General features: G+C 40.9%; 4 protein-coding genes across 4 annotated transcripts in view; 2 read left to right on the forward strand and 2 right to left on the reverse strand.

Annotated features, from left to right (window-relative positions):
- Nucleotides 1-287: 287 nt before the first annotated feature.
- On the reverse strand, nucleotides 288-18,782 carry LOC143357334 (uncharacterized). The gene is made up of 11 exons (XM_076793745.1): nucleotides 18,754-18,782; nucleotides 16,978-17,625; nucleotides 14,577-14,609; nucleotides 12,569-13,815; nucleotides 8,175-8,302; nucleotides 7,796-7,945; nucleotides 7,420-7,463; nucleotides 6,592-6,783; nucleotides 4,784-5,068; nucleotides 4,408-4,575; nucleotides 288-1,126 (listed from the first exon to the last, which is right to left on the reverse strand). Exons 1-11 carry the CDS (start codon nucleotides 18,754-18,756, stop codon nucleotides 476-478), a joined length of 3,549 nt encoding a protein of 1,182 aa, XP_076649860.1. The 5' UTR covers nucleotides 18,757-18,782; the 3' UTR covers nucleotides 288-475.
- The window catches only part of LOC143357061 (uncharacterized), a 434,090-nt gene continuing 416,304 nt past the window's right edge, over nucleotides 1,768-19,553 (reverse strand). Inside the window, exons 2-3 of the mRNA XM_076793244.1 lie at nucleotides 2,665-2,681; nucleotides 1,768-2,218 (exon numbers count right to left, since the gene is read on the reverse strand). Coding sequence (XP_076649359.1) covers nucleotides 1,835-2,218 — 384 coding nt within the window. The 5' untranslated portion in view covers nucleotides 2,665-2,681 and the 3' untranslated portion in view covers nucleotides 1,768-1,834. The remainder of the gene's footprint in view (nucleotides 2,219-2,664; nucleotides 2,682-19,553) is intronic.
- On the forward strand, nucleotides 3,810-5,162 carry LOC143357048 (protein G12-like). The gene is made up of 2 exons (XM_076793221.1): nucleotides 3,810-3,911; nucleotides 4,421-5,162. The coding sequence occupies exon 2, from the start codon at nucleotides 4,421-4,423 to the stop codon at nucleotides 5,075-5,077; it is 657 nt and encodes a 218-aa protein (XP_076649336.1). The 5' UTR covers nucleotides 3,810-3,911; the 3' UTR covers nucleotides 5,078-5,162.
- On the forward strand, nucleotides 7,420-8,518 carry LOC143357046 (protein G12-like). The gene is made up of 2 exons (XM_076793217.1): nucleotides 7,420-7,485; nucleotides 7,783-8,518. Exons 1-2 carry the CDS (start codon nucleotides 7,435-7,437, stop codon nucleotides 8,449-8,451), a joined length of 720 nt encoding a protein of 239 aa, XP_076649332.1. The 5' UTR covers nucleotides 7,420-7,434; the 3' UTR covers nucleotides 8,452-8,518.

The raw sequence follows: 19,553 nt of genomic DNA on the forward strand, positions 1-19,553 counted from the left end.
GGTGTAGAACAATATAATTACCGCATTGTGAAGCTCCATGCAAAATTTAATATTTAAAAGTTTTTCATCGAAAAACGCAAGTTGCGTGAAAGATGGAGAAAGATTATGGAACAGAATGGCACTTATAATAATTCAATAAATGTATATCGACATTTAAATGTACTGCGTTTGAGTTTCCCTTAAAGATTGGCACGAACTTTCCGGGCAACCCAATAATACAGGAAGGATATCTTAAAAAATAATAATATTTTAGGAATAACAGAAGGGTCAGAATAACACCAGAAAAATAAAGTTCAACAAAACAGTTTATTAAAACATATCAGAATACAACAACAAAAATAACAACAACATTCTCACCCTTTCCCCAAAACCAAAAACAATTTTTCCTTCAATTAACCGCCAATTAATTTCAGCAAAATTTCAGCAAAAAGAAAAGAAAAAGACATTCTCCACTGCGTCAAGCTGCCTAATCTCCCTAACCCATAACTACTCTGATCACGAGTAGGTATGGGAAGAGCTGTTCGAACATAGTGCTGTCAATGTTCTTCAACTGGGCTTCCCTGATCAGGATCTGGAAGTGAACGTTCAATCCAGCCTTGAAATAGAAGTCGACGAACTTCTGACTGAGACATTTCCTGAAGTATTCGGCGAAGACACCTCCGGCAGCGAGCTTTTCATCGACCAGAGCCTGTGCTGAGCTCGTAGGCACCAGAGCACCAAAGTCCTTCGCGAATCCTGCGAGCCCTCCGGTGATTTCAGTCTCGGACATGTCCCTGGGATAGTGACTGCGTCTGGCAAGGGCTTCGTTCAGACCCTTCAACAACGTATAGGCGTCCAGACCCGCTCCCTGCATGAATTGAGCTAGGTCAGCCAGTTCAGGCGAAGCCTCGACATCCCTCACGAATGCGTTCAGCTCTGGGGATTTCAGGATGTCCAAACTGGTCCTGAACTCGTTGTCCTGGGCCAGATAGGCCCTGACTATCTTGGCTGCTTTATCGAGGGGGACCAGGTCCAGGATGTCCTGCAAGTCCCGAGCTAGTTCTCCTGAGCCTACTGCTGGCAGCTTGTAGGCGGTTAGGCTCGTCGCCAGGGCGAGGAGCGACAATACCGTTGCGGCGAATTTCATCTGGAAAGAAAGGAAAATTTTGGTTCAGTAGGATTAAGTGGATGAAGTTGTTCGAACTAGAGTGATTGTTGCTTGGAATTGTGTGTTAATTGTATAAAGTAGTAATGGGTTCAATAGCTCGATAGTAATTGGGTTGAAATAAATCCAATTCTATCAAATGTTAGAAATTCAAAGTTGGAAGCTCGTATTGTTTGTGAATCGAATTTTGAAGGGACTAACGAAACTATAAATAATGTAATCAAATAAAATACTTACCATGTTGATATTTACTCTGATGGTTGAAGATGCGTCGTGGTCAATGCGAAGAAGATTCTATTCGGCTGAGTATGTGGTGGCTGCGTCTTATATATTGTGCAGAGGAAACAAACAGATATGATAGGATTGTTACGCGGTATCAATCCCGAAACCGATCAGAATCGCACTCCGCGTCACTTTATCGAAAGTTCGGTTCATCGTTACGCACCTGTCACACGCGTAAACATTATCTCGTCTCAATCTGTCGATGTCTACAGTCTAGCAATGATACAGAGTAAATAATCAATCTCCTTCACGCTAATGAGCTAGCAATCTAATATAGAAAGGATATCTTTAAAGAAATATATTTCAGGATTGACAGGAGGGTCAGAGTAACATCAGGAAAATAAAGTTCAAGAATACAATTTATTGATACATTTCAATGTTACAGATTCATGTAATTACAGATTTATGTTAAATACAGACTCTGATTTTGATTCTGATACAAAACTTCCGAGGCTGCGGTTTGCCTGCAGGCCCCGGTGCACCAGAGTCCTTTGCGGATCCTGCGAGTCCTCCGGTGGTTTCGGTCTCAGACATGTCCTTGGTATAGGAACTGCATCTGGCCAGGGTCTCATTCAGACCTCCCTGCACGAAGTCAGCTAAGGCAGCAAATTCAGACGAAGCCTCGATGTCCTTCACGAAAGCGTCCAGCTCTGGGGATTGCTCGACGTCCAAGCTGCTCCAGGTGACCTGCAAGTCCTGAGCCAGCTCTCCTGAACCTGCGACTGGCAGCTTGTGGGCGGTTAGGCTCGCGACCAGGGCCAGGAGTGTCAACACTGTTGCGGCGAATTTCATCTGGAAAGAAAGGAGCATTTTAAATTATTATTATTTTAAATTAGAAGGTAGACTGTACAGTGGCGACGTTGATATATCTTGATTGTTGTTCGCAATTGTTTACTAGTTGTATAAAGTAGTAACGACTTGAATAGCTGGCTAGGTTCTGAATGAGATCTTGAAGAGATCGAATGATTTACAATTTAATTCAATTGGATGCAATATAGGGTTGAAATTAATCTGTGTGGTTAATCCAATTCTATCAAATGTTAGAAATTCGAAGTTGAAAGCTCGAATAGTTGCGTGCAATGTTAAAATTTATAGATTTCCATTGATATTATTAACAATAGAATATTTGTAGAAAACTATACAAATCTAAAAATGAAATGTATACGATATCTAAATGTAAATAATGGGATAATGAAAGTGTAATTAATGCAATAAATAGTTAATATGTTGATATTTACCTTGATGGTTGTGGCTGAGGTTTAGAAGAAGATTGTGCTCAGTACAGGGTGCATGCGCTTTATAATATATTGTGCAGAGGAAATTGTTGGATGTGATACGGTTGTTGGAAACCTATCATAATCCCACGAAGCTTCATTTTCTAGTTTCTAAGTTCCATTCATTGTTACTGGATTAGAGATTTTCTTTAGAACATAGTGTAACTTCTTTCGTTGGTGACAAAAACCGGATGATCTATACTGTCTTTATCTTCTAATGCACTGACAATGTTTATGAATGTTAAATGTATGGACTGTTATTGTGAATGGATAGAGATAATGTTGTGAAACTACTTGGAATTAATAGTTTGTACGTGACGAAGTAGAACAGATTAGAAGGGATGTTTTGAGCGAAACAATAAAAAAAAAAGGGAGAACGTATTTGTTACTTCAAAAAATTTCACCATGCTTGAAATACGTTGAAATTGTTATTTCATACGAAAAAGTGTAACAGCTATTTTTCGTTCCTTACAAGAGCAAGTTCTTTCTCAGACAAAGAAATTATTCTATCATGCATCCATTCTGATAAGGTTGTTCCGATTATTGAAGGTATTATTGAAGTTTCAGTGGTGGTCTGCGGTTTCGCAGAAAAATTATAAGATTCCGAATTTATATTCCAAATATTCTAAGATACAATTTTGACAGTTCTTACAACAATAAAGAATTTCCAAGAACATAACACCTGTTCGTTTCATACTCACGTAGAACACACGAGGATAAAAGCCATGATTAATTTATTTAGTTGTCTGCATTGTTTATAATTTCTTTAACAACAATTTCAAATTTTTCTCGATCACGTACTCCTCAATTCTCGTGATCTTTTTCTAAAAGATAAAATGATCCCACCATCGGCAGAATATTAGATTGTAGATCATATATCTCCCTTTCGTTATCGGCATTCAACGTTCAATAGTTACGAATGTGTCTAAATGAAAAAATTCTATCGTGTAGACATTTTTGTTTAATTTGTCGTGCACATGTCGAATGTGTATTATCTCTACTGTTCGATCGTTTAATTGACACAAGTTGTACGATATGAATTACATCACGATGGACAGGTGCCTCAAGTGTGAGGTAATACGGCGAATCAAATCAGGTCTTATCCAATTCTTTCGATATGATTAGGCTCACGGTATATAAATCACGATGTTCGACAGTGTCAGCATCAGCTTTCTTCAAGAAGCAACGACGAGAACTCCTCAAGCCTCAAGGTAAGTGACCAAACATTTATTCAAACAATACTTCCAAAATTTCTGAACAATTGAACTGAACAGTCCGCCAAGTTCTTTGGAATTTGCAAAAATAATTTACTACATCGATCGGCTATGGAACCTCTCTATAATTCAATTCCATTGCAATTTCTATACTTCTCAATGTTAAAAAAATCAGTTGGGAACACAATACTTAATTCTATTGTCAAATTGTGTATCTACAGAATTGTGTCTAGATGCCATGAAAATAAAATTTACTAAACAGTTCAGACTTGTGCTATTGAATTATTTAATTAAATTCTTTCACATTTGCTTTTGCTATCATTTGATTTCTATCATTCCTTTGGTCCTCATAATTTGCCAGGCACATTTGTTGTACCAGGACACTGTGTAGGACCTGCCACGAGCAAGCTGGAGGCTCTTAGGGCTACAATACCATTTCTCCACAAAATCCTACAAATTACCATCTAACAAAATTCAAACAAATTTCTGCAACCTCATTTTCGCAGATGAAATTCGTACTCGCAGCTTTGGCTCTTTTGGCGATTGCCAGCCCCCTGAACGCCTGGAAGGTGCCAGCTTCAGGCTCGGGTGCCCTGGCCAAGGAGTTGCAGGACATCGTGGACCTGGTCCCGCTGAACGAGGTAGTAAGCATCATCAAGGCCTACATCGCTCAAGATCAGCAGGTGCAGGCTGTCCTGAAGATTGCCACGTCCTCCGAGACCGCGGCCTACGTCAAGGAAATAGAAGCAGTCCCTGAATTCAAGCTACTGGCGAACTACATTCAGAAGGCCGGTCTCGACATCTACCGCATACTCAACGCTGTGAACAAGGCCCTCAACTTGGCGCCCATCACGCCCCTGGACACCTACAAGCCGATCAGTGGCAAGGGAGTCGCAGGTCTCCTGAACGACCTGAAGGATGTCGTGCCTCTGCAGAAGATCCAGGAATTGCTGGACGAGAAGAAAGAGAACTCCCCCGTGTTCAAAGATGTTCTCGCTGAAATCCAGTCCTCGAAGTACAAGGAAATCGGCGAGGTTGCCGTCAAGAGCGTCCATGTGGCTAACATACACAATGCTGCTAATAAAGCTGGAGTCTCCGACAATGACTTCGCCTATGGATTCAGCGTCCTCTTGGTTTCTCATGTTATTCGTAGCCTGCATTAATTGTCCAACAACCAAATTATTTGTTCAACTAACTTCTGTTCAATTTTCTGGAAAATAATGAAATAAATATTTAACGCAGCAGCAACTTTTCTTGTTGTCTCTGAATTCGATCCTTCATCCACTTCGTACTCGAACCTTCAGGGCTGCATAGACTTTGTAATAACTGTTCTACCTCCGGAACATGTCGAATAATTTTTTTAACCATATATTAATTTAAGGAAAAATGATTAAATCACATTACGTCTGTCAATTTAATATCGTAACAATTACGGATTTTATAAATTTGTGCCAAAATTAGTGGGAGGAACACAAAATAGTCCAACATTAATAACATTTAAAATCTAAGTTAAAAACATTGTCATATTATTTTCAACCTACGGGAACCTTTTCAACCTAATCGGAAAGAAAATAAATTTCTATTTCTATTTCCAGTTCCCTGTAATTGATGTAGACAATTTTTATTATCGAAGAGTCCAGGATTTCATGTTTTTTTGGGGACAGTTAAAAGAACTACAGTCACTGTATCGCACGCCCAGCCATTGTTTTGCATCGAATGAATGTTGTTTATTTCTTTCGCAAGGGCCGTGAATGCAGCGCAGTTTGAAAATGTCTCGGACCGAGTTTACTTCGCGTTCCTCGCGAAAATCAAAATGCGATTAAAGTTTCCATTGTCTCGAGGCTACTAAATCCTCAGGACACAACAGACCCGAATTCTATCACCGGCATTACTGCTCCGCAATCTCGAAACTTGTTACAACCTTTCCAGGAGCGAGACGTTCCTCTTTGGGGAAAGTTCTTTCGACTGCCATAACCTACTACAGGGTTTCGTTCGGCGTTTCTGAAGCCCTACGGAAGCGTTCGCTGGCGCACAATGGCGCGGGAAATTCGCGTCGTTACTTAATATCTCGCTGCTCGTATACACGAAAGACAGTAAATAACAATTTCAATATTTTCTTTAATTTTTAGGGAAAAATCCTGATGGTCACGATTTTCTCAAATTTTCTCTAATCATCTCTTTCATCGTCTTCTTCCAGGTGAACCCTGAAAATACTTCTCGACCATAATGGCCAGCTAGTTCAGATCCTCCGAATCCCAGCACAATGACTTCGATATAGCCCCGACGACAGAAAATTGACAGCAATGAATCCACAAATATTAATAATGAGCGCGTTCGCCGCAGCCTCGGTGGCGCTGATCAGTTTCCTAGCCTATCGAATGGGTCACCGGTCTGACGAGATTGATCTAGTGAACCAACCACCATTGAAGGACAACAGCTCCTTGGACGAGGACCTGTGGGACATCCTAGCGTTCGTGCCTCAGAACGACATCCAGGAGATCGTCGAGCGATACATGAAGTATGACAAACAGATCGGGGAAACTGTCAGCTTCATCAACGACCACAAACGATTCTTGATCAGAGAGCTGCAGAGCATGTCCCAGGTGAATCGTATACTTCTTTTTCTGATGAAGAACGGATTGGACGTGGACTACTGGTCGAAGAAGCTTCAGGTTACTTGGAAAATGGCGCCGAGGTACGTCAGGAACAACAAGGACGTGGCGACCGGAGGGTTGACAGTGATGATCGATAAAATCCTCCACACTATACCGCTGAACGAGCTGAACGAGCTGCTGAAGCAGAAGGTCAGGTACTCCGGCAGTTTTCGTAGGCTGTTGACGATGCTGAAGTCGAATGAGTTCGACGACCTCTGTAACGCGCTCAGACACAACAGGATGATGCATCATCATTATTTCTGGGCTGAGGAGAGCGGTCTTGAAGTTGCATTCGCCGGGGAGTTGCTGAAGGACCTCCACTTTTATCTGACGCAGACTCTGCTGCCTTGCTAAAGCTGCAAACTTAATATAAAATATTTTGTGTACTTGATTTTGTAGATGATCTCGTAAAAATAAAGATGTAGGAAAAATTGCTTTTGCTGGCTGGAAGGAACGGTAATCATTTTAGATTAGCAGTGCACGTACCTCGTATGTTCGTTCATTGGAATACAATGAAACGATGCAATTTTTTAAAAACTCGTCTGCAAAATTTCCATGAAGATTGCAACGGTATTTTTCAAGAAGTGGGACTATAAAAACAGCTCATGCTTTTTGTTTATCTGTTCCAATACCCTGTATCGCATCAGCGATAATATTTTCATTATTTGTATTGATCCGATGTAAAAAAATAAAGCCTCTCTTATCATTGTCCGGGTAATTCCTACAGCTTCTCTGCGAAAACAAAAATTTTCCTGCTATTCGAGAGAGGCTAGATTGTGGCATAACACATAGAAACATTGCTCTCTATCTAATCGTCTTAATTCCGTGATAAATCAAAAGGGTATATAAACCTTCATCAAGGCATCATGTCCTATGTTCTCTTCAGCACCAGCAACTGGAAATTCAAAAGACAAAAGGTGAGTGGACAAGTAGCTTTTATTGCAGCAATACCTAAAATGTTTTAGATCAAAATCACTCCTTGGACTTCAGAACCCGGTAAATGAGAATGTTATTCCTTACCTCTAGATTCTGGATCAGAATACAGCAAAGTCTTGATCTAAGCCGGAGCTACACGATCTTAGTCAGTTCGCCTATGCCCTCCTACACGATCTGTGTCACAGCCGGGACCCGATGATTAGGCTTAGATTAGAATTAGGCTGTCGTAATAACGTAGCTAAACGTAGCTAAACAATAAATTGAAATTTATCTCGCAGATGAAGCTCGCACTTGCCGCCATAGCACTCTTGGCTGTAGCTAGCCCCTCGAGTGCATACCAGGTCCCAGCTGCAGGCTCGGGCGCACTCGCCAGTGAAGCGCAAGAGTTCGTGGACCTCGTGCCACTGGATGATGTTATCCAGATCATCAGGGCGTACATCGCTGAAGACGAGCAGATTCAAGCTCTTCTAGAACTGGCATCATCGGATGTCTCGGCCCAGTTCATCAAAGAAGTCGAGGCAATCCGTCAATTCAAGAAGCTGGCGAACTACGTCCAGAAGGCTGGCCTCGACATCTACCTTCTGCTGAACAAACTGAACAAATCCGTTCGACTGAACCCTATCAGCCCTCTCGGTCCTATCAGTCCCCTATCCGCCTATCCCAAGATCACCGGAGGAGCCCAAGGTCTCGTGGAGGACCTGACCGCTGTTGTACCAATAAATCAGTTGAAGCAACTGCTTGCAGAGAAGCAGAAGTCTTCCGCTGTGATCAGAGATCTTGTCAAACAGGTACAGTCGCCTCAGAACATGTTATTGGTCTTGAGAATTCTTGGGAATCCAAATCTTGCGAAGCTGATGGAGGACGCTCACCAAGCTGGCGTTCCAAAAGACAGCTTCGGAATAGCGTATCCTGTCATCCTTGCCGCCCATGTTGTTCGTAGCAATTAGTCAATGGTAACGTGTTATTTTCTATCGTGGATTTTATATATTGTATGCGAAAATAAATTTTTGAGAACTTAACAATTGCCTATGTCCTCGTTCCCTTCTAAAATATTTCGTTTTCAACATCAAAGATGCTGTCGCGAAAATGTTGTCCATTTTCATAAAGAAATGCCTTTTCCAAGGCCGTTGCCTCTTTCAGCATACCCTGCTGTAATCGTCATGGTCCAGATAAGAATTTCTATATCTATAGATTCTTTAGAACTATAGAACTATAGAACTTTAGAACTTTAGAACTATGGAACTACAGATGATACGTGTATCAGCAACGATCGCGACGTTATCTACCAGAATCGAGACATTTTTTAATCGTAATCTTAATCTCTCGAGGGGTGCCATGTATCTCCGTGCTCATCAGAAGCGACCTTTTCTGTTCCATTACGTTTAGAGTATCATGGTGATCATAGTGTATATACGGCGATGAAACGATGATTACCAGTGACAGCCGGTTACTTGTGGATCAAGAAAAAATTCTACGTCAGCTCTTACGTAATCAGAAAATTACGAATACGATATTTTTTGCTGTAGTTGACAATTTTTTTTTGGTAGTAAAATTGTTAAGATACTAATTTATGTAGACATCGATTTTTATGGACATTTTTGCACAAACAGAGACAAAGGAACAATTTATTTAGTTATCTGAAAAAATCCTTGCGATCATAAATGTTTTTCCTTGTTGTTTATAGGATCATTTTCTGCAAGTACAAATCGAAATGAATGGAAATTAACATTATTATTCATATAAAATATGAAATATTGTTCAGTGATTTTGTGTTATAACACGTTTTTGTTGGAGAGTTAGGGGAATTTGAGGAAACCGGGATCTATGTAGCGGTGTACTTTGAAGTTAGTAAAGCGATTGTTAATAATTGCAACCTTCGGTCGCACGTAGCGTCATGGAAATTTCGGTCACCGTTGCGCAAGGCTTTGTTCGCGTACAGATAAAATTTTAATTGAAATTTCCGTCATCGTTTGAACGCTGTTGTCGCGTGAAGATAAAATTTTAATTGACGAACTGCGAATTAACGGCGGACGTGGCCATCGCCGTCAAGTCATTATCAGCTACACGCGTTTGCGAGTTGAGTGCGGTGTGATGGACACCTGAGTGGCGACATCGGTCTTGATCATCGCGAATTACTTTATCATCGTTCATCGTGGACTTTAGGAATTTTACTTAATGAGTAATTTACAACGAATTTGTTTCCGAAACGCAGTAATCGCAATATCTACATACCTACAGCATTTCCCGAATATCAATATTATTAAGTCGAAAATTTCTATATTAATTCGCGGGGTGATATGTTATTTTTCATATGTTAATAAAAATTGTATATTATTTTTTGGCTCACGATTTTCTACCTGATCTACAAATGATATTAAGTTCATTAGCTCCTTATAATGTTATTGTTACACACTGTGTACTATCCAATATCGTGATATTATCGATAAATTGTATCGAAATCTATCAATGTCGAAATCGACTAAGAAATTATCGATAATTTATCGATATATCGTCCCAGGAATTATCGATTGTTTATCGATACATTTCACAAAATCGATATATCGTTTAGAAAATAATCGATACTGTATCGATATATCGTTTAAAAAGTTATCGGTGATTTATCGATACATAATTCAAACATATCGATCTATCATTTACAAAATTATCGATAATCTATCGATATATCATTCAAAACATATCGATAAGCTTATCTAGTGATTATCGATCATTCATATCGATATAATCAGTAGGAATTTATCGATATGTATCGATTCAAAATTTAAGGCGGTACACCTCTCATTCGAAGCTCAATAAAACACCGAAAAAAAATCGTGCATAAATTTTTTAGGGGTCTCTGTACAGAGGAAACTTCAATCTACAAGTTCATGGCAGAAGAATTTTTTATTGACTTCACAGGTGTTCCAAGTTCCAAGATTTTCCAAAAATGCGACAAATGCGGAAAAATCCATGATTTTCCTATCACAGTCGCTTCTCCGGTCACTTTCAAAGATCGGAACCACACCCAAAAAATCGAGCGCCCCTAATTCGCTGGTCAACGACCGTAATTATCCATCGACTTCATAAACTATCTCCGCAGACTCGATTAACTCGCGCGGCGGAGTTGCGCGGGCAGCCGAGCGGAGGTCGGAAAGTTTGACAGACTGCGAAGACAGCTCTTTTTGTTTTCTGTTGCGCAGCTTCGCTCGCGGAGTTCATGCCTCGGCCTTTCTTTTTTCCTGTTATCTAGCTTCCTCGGCTCTTCCGTTCCACCCAGCCATCGTCGAGTCGAGCACCCAACCCCCGACACGCTCCCGTCCGATTTTTCTTGCTTCGTGTAAGACATTTCTCAGCGGGATTTCCCGTTTCACTCGATCATTCGGCTTCCATTTATCGGTGTTACCGGATCTCGGCCTGCTTCCCATGACTTTCCATTACGGCACCGAGCTACGAGGCTTATTAAATTGCAACTATTTTAATTAGAGACGCCGCCGACCCTTCCCCCTTCCCACAGTTCCTCGCTCGCTTGCCACGCTCGATCCAAAACGGTCTATCGATCTCTTTTTTCCGTATTCGATGCAATGTGTCAATAATGCATCGATAAGTTCCAATACAGCGTAAGCCTCGACATGCAAAGTAATACAGGACTTTCCGATTATTATTTACATGAGAAATATACGTAGCACAGATTGCTCCATGTGAGCCTCGATGTGCAAAATGATACAGAACATTTAAATTGTTATTTACGTATATTTAAAACACGTAGTACAAATTGATCCCTGTATGCCTCGATGTGCAAGATGATACATTTCGATTATTATTCACATTAAAAATATACGTATTGAAAATCGTTGCCTCCACGTGCAGAATGGTAGAGAGGTTCCGACGACTTTCCGTTACGAGCTCCGAGGCTTATTAAATTGTAACAATTTTAATTAGGGAGCGACGGCGCGGCGTCGACTCGTTTCACCCCCATTGTTCCTCGTTCCTCTTCCACCCCCACGAGGAAGACGCGCCGGTTAAGACAGCCCCTCGATTTCCTTTTAAAAGTAAGCGCCACGTGCTCGAGCCCCGTCCTCTTTTATTTATTGAATGGCCGCGAGCACCGCCGGCCATTCGACGCACGCGGCGCCCCTTTGCTTTCTCGTTTGATCGACGAAACTTTCGACGCGTTAACGAAGCGCCGCGCCGTGCCGGTCCCCAATGGCGCGCGGAATTGATCACTATAGCCGGGAATCGACGGTGCACCATATTCCGTTTGATTTGAACGACGAAGGTGCCGCGCGGTTTCCGGACGGACTTTGTCAAACGTTCTTTGATTGATAATCGAATTCTCTCGCGTTTCCGATTGTTCGACGGTGTACAAAGTAAAACGGTCTGAAATCTCTTCTGATTTTAATCTCCATGAAATAGAAACAAATTTTTCATTAATTTCATTAATACTATTTTCAGCTATGGGATTTTTTATACGAGTTTTGTACTCCAATTTGTTTGGATTCACTGTAAAGAGGAAATTTCAATCGAGGAAAAATTTTTTGAATTCCACACAGATGTCTAAATATGTCCAATGTGCGCTGCACCTATACATACTGACACACTGTTCATTCGAAGCGCAATCAAAAGTCGTACATCAAATGTTTTGGTCCCACTGTAAAGGGGAAACGTTAATATGTAATTTCGTTGTAGTTTTATTCCCGGGAAAAATTTTTGAAGCTCCGCACATATGTTTGAATTTGATTGGAAAAACTCGCGCATTTTCAGGTAGTAAGGGATTTTTAGGAAAAAAATTATCATATGAAGATAGCAGCATTATTCTTCGAAATGGACCCAAAATATTAATAATATCTATTGCAAAATGTGATAGTGATCCCATACTGAATTTTATCAAAATGGATCGACCAAACGAGGCACTCAAAAGGAGACAGGTACAGAAGAACAGAGCAGAATACTTTGAATCTTTCAAATTTATTAAAAACTGTACATAATTTATCGAAATAATTTCACAGCGGTAAGGCAGAGTGTCGGTATCCAAGTCGCGTATTAATTTCCAAGCGGGATCCTTAGTACATTGGCACATCGGGAAGATCGTAGCCGATGAGCTGCTTGATGAGCTCCTTGATCGGTGCGAGATCGATGCCAGCGGCGATGACCTTGGCCCTCATCTCGCGGAAAACAGGCGAGCTGTACACCAGGTTCACAATGTGCTTGAAATCCTCGGATCGGATCTTCTGCATGAAGTTCTTGAAGGCGGGTGAGTTAGCCATCTTCTCGTAGTAGAGAGCCTTGATCTTGTCCCGGGGTAGAACAGCGATCACGTCATCGACCAGCTTCTTGATTCCACCCTTGTTGACGAAGGTGGTTTCGTAGTATAATTGGGGTTTGGGTGGGACGTAGTCCTCCATGCCGAAAAGCTTGTGGACTCTCTGCAAGAGTCCGAACATATCGAGACCAGCGTCTTCAAGGTAGAGAACGAGCTCTTGGTATTCCTTCATGGCCTCGACTTGACGAACGAGGACGTGGAACTCTTCGCTGTAAATGTACTCGAAGGCGGTCTGTATCTGGTCGTCGTCCATGTAGGATATCACGATCTCCATGATCTTGTTCATGTCCAGGAGGTTGAGGAAGTCTTTGATGTCCTTGCCGAGTTCAGGGTTGGAGAAAGTGGCGACCTCGAAGTTCTTCAGCGCGGGGAACTCGATGCCGAGAACGGTGTAGATGATGTCCTCGATCAGGGCTACGTCGATGCCTCTGCTGCTGACCATGTTGCGGAAGTTCAGGTACTTCTGGTTCGAGTACATCTTGTTCACGAATTTCTGGTGGTTGTCGGACTTCAGGTGGGCGACGAATCCGCGGAAAGCCGAGGAGGTCCTCATCTTGTAGACGTAGCCGTGGATGAACTGGTCGTAGGACACCTTAGCCTTGACCTCCTCCCAGTAGCCTTTCAGGCCGTTCGTCCTGTACAGGTCCATTGGGGTGAAATTCGGCAGACCCAACCGTTCGTTCAGCTTGTTGGTCATGTCGACCAGGTAGACTCCGTTCTTCTGCATGTAGGTGGCAAAGTTGTGGTACTCGGGGATGGCCTCGAGTTCCTGAACCATCTGTTTGAATTCGGCGCCCTTCACGTAGCGCAACAGTTCCTGGAATTCACGGTCTTGGGCTGCGTACTTCAAGGTGATCACTCCGATCTGCTGAATCGGGACCATGTCCATGAAGTACATCACGTCGTCGTAGAGGGGACCTTGGCCGAAAGCGGGCAACGCGCTGCTCGAGGCGAGCGCGAGCAAAGCGGTGAGGGCTGCTAGCTGGATTCTCATCTGTTGAGCAGAAGTTGGATTTCAAATGGTGGGCAAGTGGTACAAATTTTTATTGATGACGATTGAGAGATTGATACAGATTGCTGTGGACAATGGCTTGGAGGCTAGAGATTCTGGTAAAAAATTTGGATGGTTGTGGTTGGATGGTTAAGTAAGAAATAAAAAACACTTGACTGAAGGTGGGGAATGATTAGGAGTGGTCCACAGAAAAAGATAGAAATTTAAAACAGTTCAGTACAGAAATAAATTAATAAGTACATGAGAAATAAATGAATAAATTTTTAAGCCAGGCCAGTATACATTACGAAATGTACTCAATAAATCTGTCCGATAAAACAAAGTTAGTTTAAAACAGTTCGGTTCAGAAATAAATAATAAATGTATAGATGAATGAGAAATATACGAATAAATAATTTTTAAATGTGGGGCAAGTATAAATTCAAAAATGTTGCTGTCAGTGGTCAATGAAAAAAATTTTAGACAGTTCAATTCAGATATAAATAAGAAGTGAACAGGTAAATGAACGAATAAATAATGTTTAAAGATGAAATTATAAATTTCAAAATGCTAATGTATCGACGTCCAATAAAATGAAGAAATTTCAAACAGTTCAGTTCAGAAATAAATTGCAGATGAACAAATAAATAATAAATGAATGCCCAAGTAAGAAATGAATGGCCAAATAAGTGAACGATTTTTAGAAATAAAGTCAGAATAAGAATGGCAATTGATGGAACATGGTTATTGTTGTATTGACTTACCTTGGCTGCTCCGGTAAGGGATACTAATGATGTTCCGAATTAGGTGCCGGTGTTTTATATACTAAACGATATCTGACATGTGAGAGCAACACCTGGAATTTCCTCTCCATTCGAAAACAGATAAGATTAGAAGTGTGCACCTGGCTAAAAGATGAGATTGATTATTAATCACCTTTTGCAGGCATTATCGTTCAGTAACTTGTCCCACCTGTGGTGAAGTATTCAAAGAAACGTTGGATCATTCTACACGTCATTTAATTGGTAAATGATAACATCAAATCACTTCATATCAGTTTGAATTTGCCGTTTTTAATCCGATGCTTATTTGATTCTACTCGTACCGCAATTCTATTCGATTCTATTCTATTTAAATTGCAATATTTATACTGAATTGTTTATTGACCAACCCACTTGATAGTGAACGCGATTACGTGCCTGTGTAATAAGCGAGAGAAGTATATTATAGCGGGATCCTGTCAAAATGTTTCGTGCTATGGCCTCACACCGGGAAAATTTATGGTCCCTGGTATCTCTAAATTGATAAATAAATTACGGGCATTTTTGTGCATTCACTGTTACAATTTTGTTCGATAGTGCTTGCGGTTACGGCCTATGTAACAAACGGGACAGACATACCATAGTATAGTGAGAAGCTGTAAAATAGTTTACAACTGCGACTTTTCACTGAAAATATTGATCATCATCGGTATCTTGTCACGGTTATTGTTCACCTGGGACGCAATAATCGGTAATGATACACTTCACAGCATGCAATAAACCAAATGTAATGTTTAATTTCTTATCATGTTAGTACAATATTAAATTAGGTTTCCGATGACGATATGGTATCCGACATTCTATCGATTGATAAATTAATTAGTCGTCGTGTTTTTGCAAAGTAATCAGATAGTTTACTCATGCGATCACTAAAAAGATGCTACTCGAAATTTTCAGTTATTACGTACATTAATTAAAATGCAAATTTCTTGCTGATTGGAAGTTGTTAGGAACAATTGCATTCATTTGTGACAGGTAAGTGCTTCAGCAGCTCCTGTTTCTTAAACAATTAAATTTTTAATCCTACTCTCTTTCTACTACAAAGTACAGATTCTGCCCTTTAAAATGAGCCCTTTTTTAGTGATTAATTTAACATTTATTAATACTCCTCGGACATAAGGCGATGACTCGGGACCGGCTATCGTCGTATTTCGGATGAAGAAGGAGAAGAGGGGATAGAGATTTTCTTATTTCGAAATAAAAAGCGTCGTCTTATATCAGAATACAAATTGCACGTATTGCCGGTCGCTCGAGCTTATCGCCACCGCGACGGGTCACCAATGACCCCGGCATAACATAAGGAGGGTTGAAACAGGTCGATTGGGTAGAGTAATATACGCCACTTTATCAGTAAAAATTAATTACACGTTGCTCATTTATTCAGGATGAAATAAAACAAAGTGAATTTCGAGAAAAATATCTTGAAGATCTGCAGATATGAAAATTAATTTTTATTGTGATTTATTGAACGTGATTAGATTGCATCAAGTGAGATTGGGACCTAATAACTGCAAGAAGGTTGAGGTAATAAACAGACTATGAATTTTAAATATTTATAATAAAAGTATGAGAAACTTTGACAACTTTTCATTAAGCAGTCACTAATTGTATTTTCCCAAATCATTACCATAAGATGCAATCTTATGCAGTCTTTAATTCCCCTAATCTCTCGTTCTCTTGACCAAAATAAAAGATTAATCCACTCCATCATGAAACAATTCCTCAATCATCACCATTAGACTGCGGATTTTATGCATTTACGACGAAAATGAGTAGATGCAATTTAAAACAGTAAACCGATCAAAAGAAATTAAAAATGTCACTGCATTTGCTTCAGCTTATTAAAATTAATACAGGAAGAAAGAAATTTTTATTTGAACTTTATTTCTTATAATTAACGCGAACAATTTTACTTTGCGTAAAGATTCGCAATTTAATCACTAGACAATTTTCAAAAAATTTTCCAAAGAAGAATCCTAAAATATAAAATTCGATAGAATTCAGAATTCTTTTATTTATTTATTTATTTTGGATTTACGAAGACTATTACCGCTGAAAATTTTATTTCATTTCCCTTCCTTCTTTGTCTATATAAAAATTTTAAATTGCATAAACATCCGTAGTCTAATAATCACGATCATATCGATCATACCACATATCTCACTATAATCTGAACAAATCTTATCCGATGAGACACACACAGCACACATTATCAGGGGCAATCAACCAAAGATCAAATTACATGTATGCATCTTTATTGTAGGAAATTAAAAACAGTATAAAATCATAAAAAAAAAAATAATTGAACATCTCTTAATCAAAACTGCATAAAAATTTGTTAAACATCAATGGGGATCTTGATGCCAAGGAATCTCTCCAGGAACTCGACGACAGCCTTGTTGTCAATGCCAGCTTTCTCAGCCTTCTGGAGGATGGCAGTGAGGTTGGGGTTGGCAACGACAGCGTTCGTGATCTTCTGCATGTCAGGGGACCTGAGCCTTGCCATCAGGTCAGCGAAGATCTTGGAGGTGGACATCTTCTGTTTGTAGAGGGCCTTCAGCTTCGGAACTGGGATGAGGGCTTCAACGTCGTCCAAGAAACCACGGATTCCTCCGGTGACGTAGACCTGGAAGGTGTTGGGTGCCTTCATGTTGGGGAGACCCAGGAACTTGTTCAGCTTGTTCACCAGGTGGTAAACGTCAAGGCCACCCCTCTGGATGTAGTTAAGCAGGTCCACAACTTCCGGAAGAGCCTCAGTGTCGCGGATCAGGGACTTGAATTCTTCGGATTTCAGGTAGGTCACGAGGGTACCGAACTCTCTGTCTTCGGCGAGGTATCGCACGATGATCGTGACGATCTTGTCGAAGGGGATCAAGTCCACGAAGTCCTGAAGAGTGTCAGCCAACGCCCCGCTGCCCACGCGAGGAAGCTCGTAGGCGTTTATGGGGGTGGACACGGCCAGGACGGCCAAGGCTGCGAAGACGAATTTCATCTGCAAGTCATAAGCACAATTTGTTTATTTATTTGGTTCTGTGTTGAAATATTAGCAATTTCAGCGGAGGAAAAATGTTTCAATGACTCGAGAGCTAGGTGATGTGATCGAGACATTGGGTTAAAATGAGCTGGAAGCCTAAATTGCACACTGAAACTGTGATGTAGGCAATAAAGGAAATATGGCAAAATTAATGCTAATCGCATGACGATTTTTTTCGACTCGTTGTAAAGGCAATACTTTATTCTTTAAATTCCAGGGGTTTTCTAGTCTGCAAACAATTTTTTTGATTATTGGTGTTTGAATCTGAACAATTTTTACAATAACTGCCAACGGTGCACTTTTTATGCAATAAAACTGCAAGGAAAAATTGTACAGTGAATTTTTTGGAGACGGTGTAAAGGGTAGGGTTCAGTCTTTAAGATAAGCTATGATAGATCACCGTATCATCTTTTATCATGACGTTATAACCGGATAAAGACTACTGACTACCGACTACTTATTTTTGTCCTAACAGTGGCGCGGACGAGCCTGTCAGAACGAACATCGTCTACGGAGCCATAAGTGGCATTTAGCTCGAGACTCACGCAGGAGAAAGCGGAACTCGAATGCAATTTCGCGGGTCTGACCCGTGTTTGCGATGGGGGATGAATATTTGATACACGGGAAAAGTTTCGGGGGCGATTAAATTATTCGACCGAAGATGAAAGTGATCCCCATCCCTAATGGAATAAGTGTAAAAGCTGTTCAAAGCGGTTGCTTCTAGCTGTATCGAAGAGTTTGCGAGTTTATGGTTGCCAGTTTGCGTGTTTACAGTTGCCGGATTGAGTCTGCAACGTGCTTCGGTGTGTGTATTAAAATCATCATCGTTTCCAACTTGATTAAAGACATTTCTTTTGGTGTTGTACACCTTTGATGTTCCCATACAAAAAATGGAAATTTTACCAAATATTATAAAGGAACATCAAATAGAAGAAAAAAGAACATTAAAGAAAAATTAAAACAGGAAAGATCAGACTCGGCTCAATATTTAATTAATTCGTCAAGTAAAACAGCCCTGAATATTCTAACCCGAAATTCCAATGTTCGAGGTCTTCAACAATTGAAAAAGTCGGTGAGTTCACTTACCATGTTGCTGCTGTCAGTGAACTCGACTGATTGATGCTAGCTCGTCCTCAGGGTCCGCTTTATATACGGATTTCGTTTGTGCTCGATCAGATTAACGCAACATTCGATAAACAAGGTTTGAGTTGCATAAAAACATGTCGCAAACAACCTCTGGGGAAGACCAAGATCAAGAGCTAGGTGCAAAATTCATTTGCTGAGTCGATAATCTGTCGGATATCAAATTCGATCTTATCGGTTTTCGGACGCCATGGGTGGTAATGGTTACTGGTCGAAACGACGTCACGTCAGTCGCGCGTCGGTTGTTTGCGGAGAAGAACCGGGCGTGTTTCGGTTTTTCTTCAGGGTATAGAAGCCGGAAGTTGCAGGTTTTCAGGTCCCTCGTACCGGAGTGCCGTATCTCGCGAGGGTTTAACGTAATTTCGCGGCTGTTCCACCCTTCCCTTTCGTAAGGTACAGAGGGACGCGAGCCCGGGGGGATGAGGGTGAGCGACGGAAGCGGCTGGAGGGCGGCTGCAGGATGAACTCGGTAATATAAATTCTAAATGATATTACGTCACTCGAGTCGCGCCGACGGACGAACAAAAAGATTTATCCACTCCTGCGACCTTTCAGGTCCGCCGCGTGCACACTTCCCGCCCCTGAGCACTCGCTAACAAACAGGCACCCTGCTCCTCCTTCACTTTGAAACTCGGGAAACGCTCCGGCTAAATATTTGACGTCTTCCCTCTGCGCGTACAATTTTTTTAACCTGCAACCTTGTCCAACCTAATTTTTACTCAACCAAACTGACTGGCCTGAAA

Source organism: Halictus rubicundus, chromosome 9, assembly GCF_050948215.1.
Source record: "Halictus rubicundus isolate RS-2024b chromosome 9, iyHalRubi1_principal, whole genome shotgun sequence".
Lineage (NCBI taxonomy): Eukaryota > Metazoa > Arthropoda > Insecta > Hymenoptera > Halictidae > Halictus > Halictus rubicundus.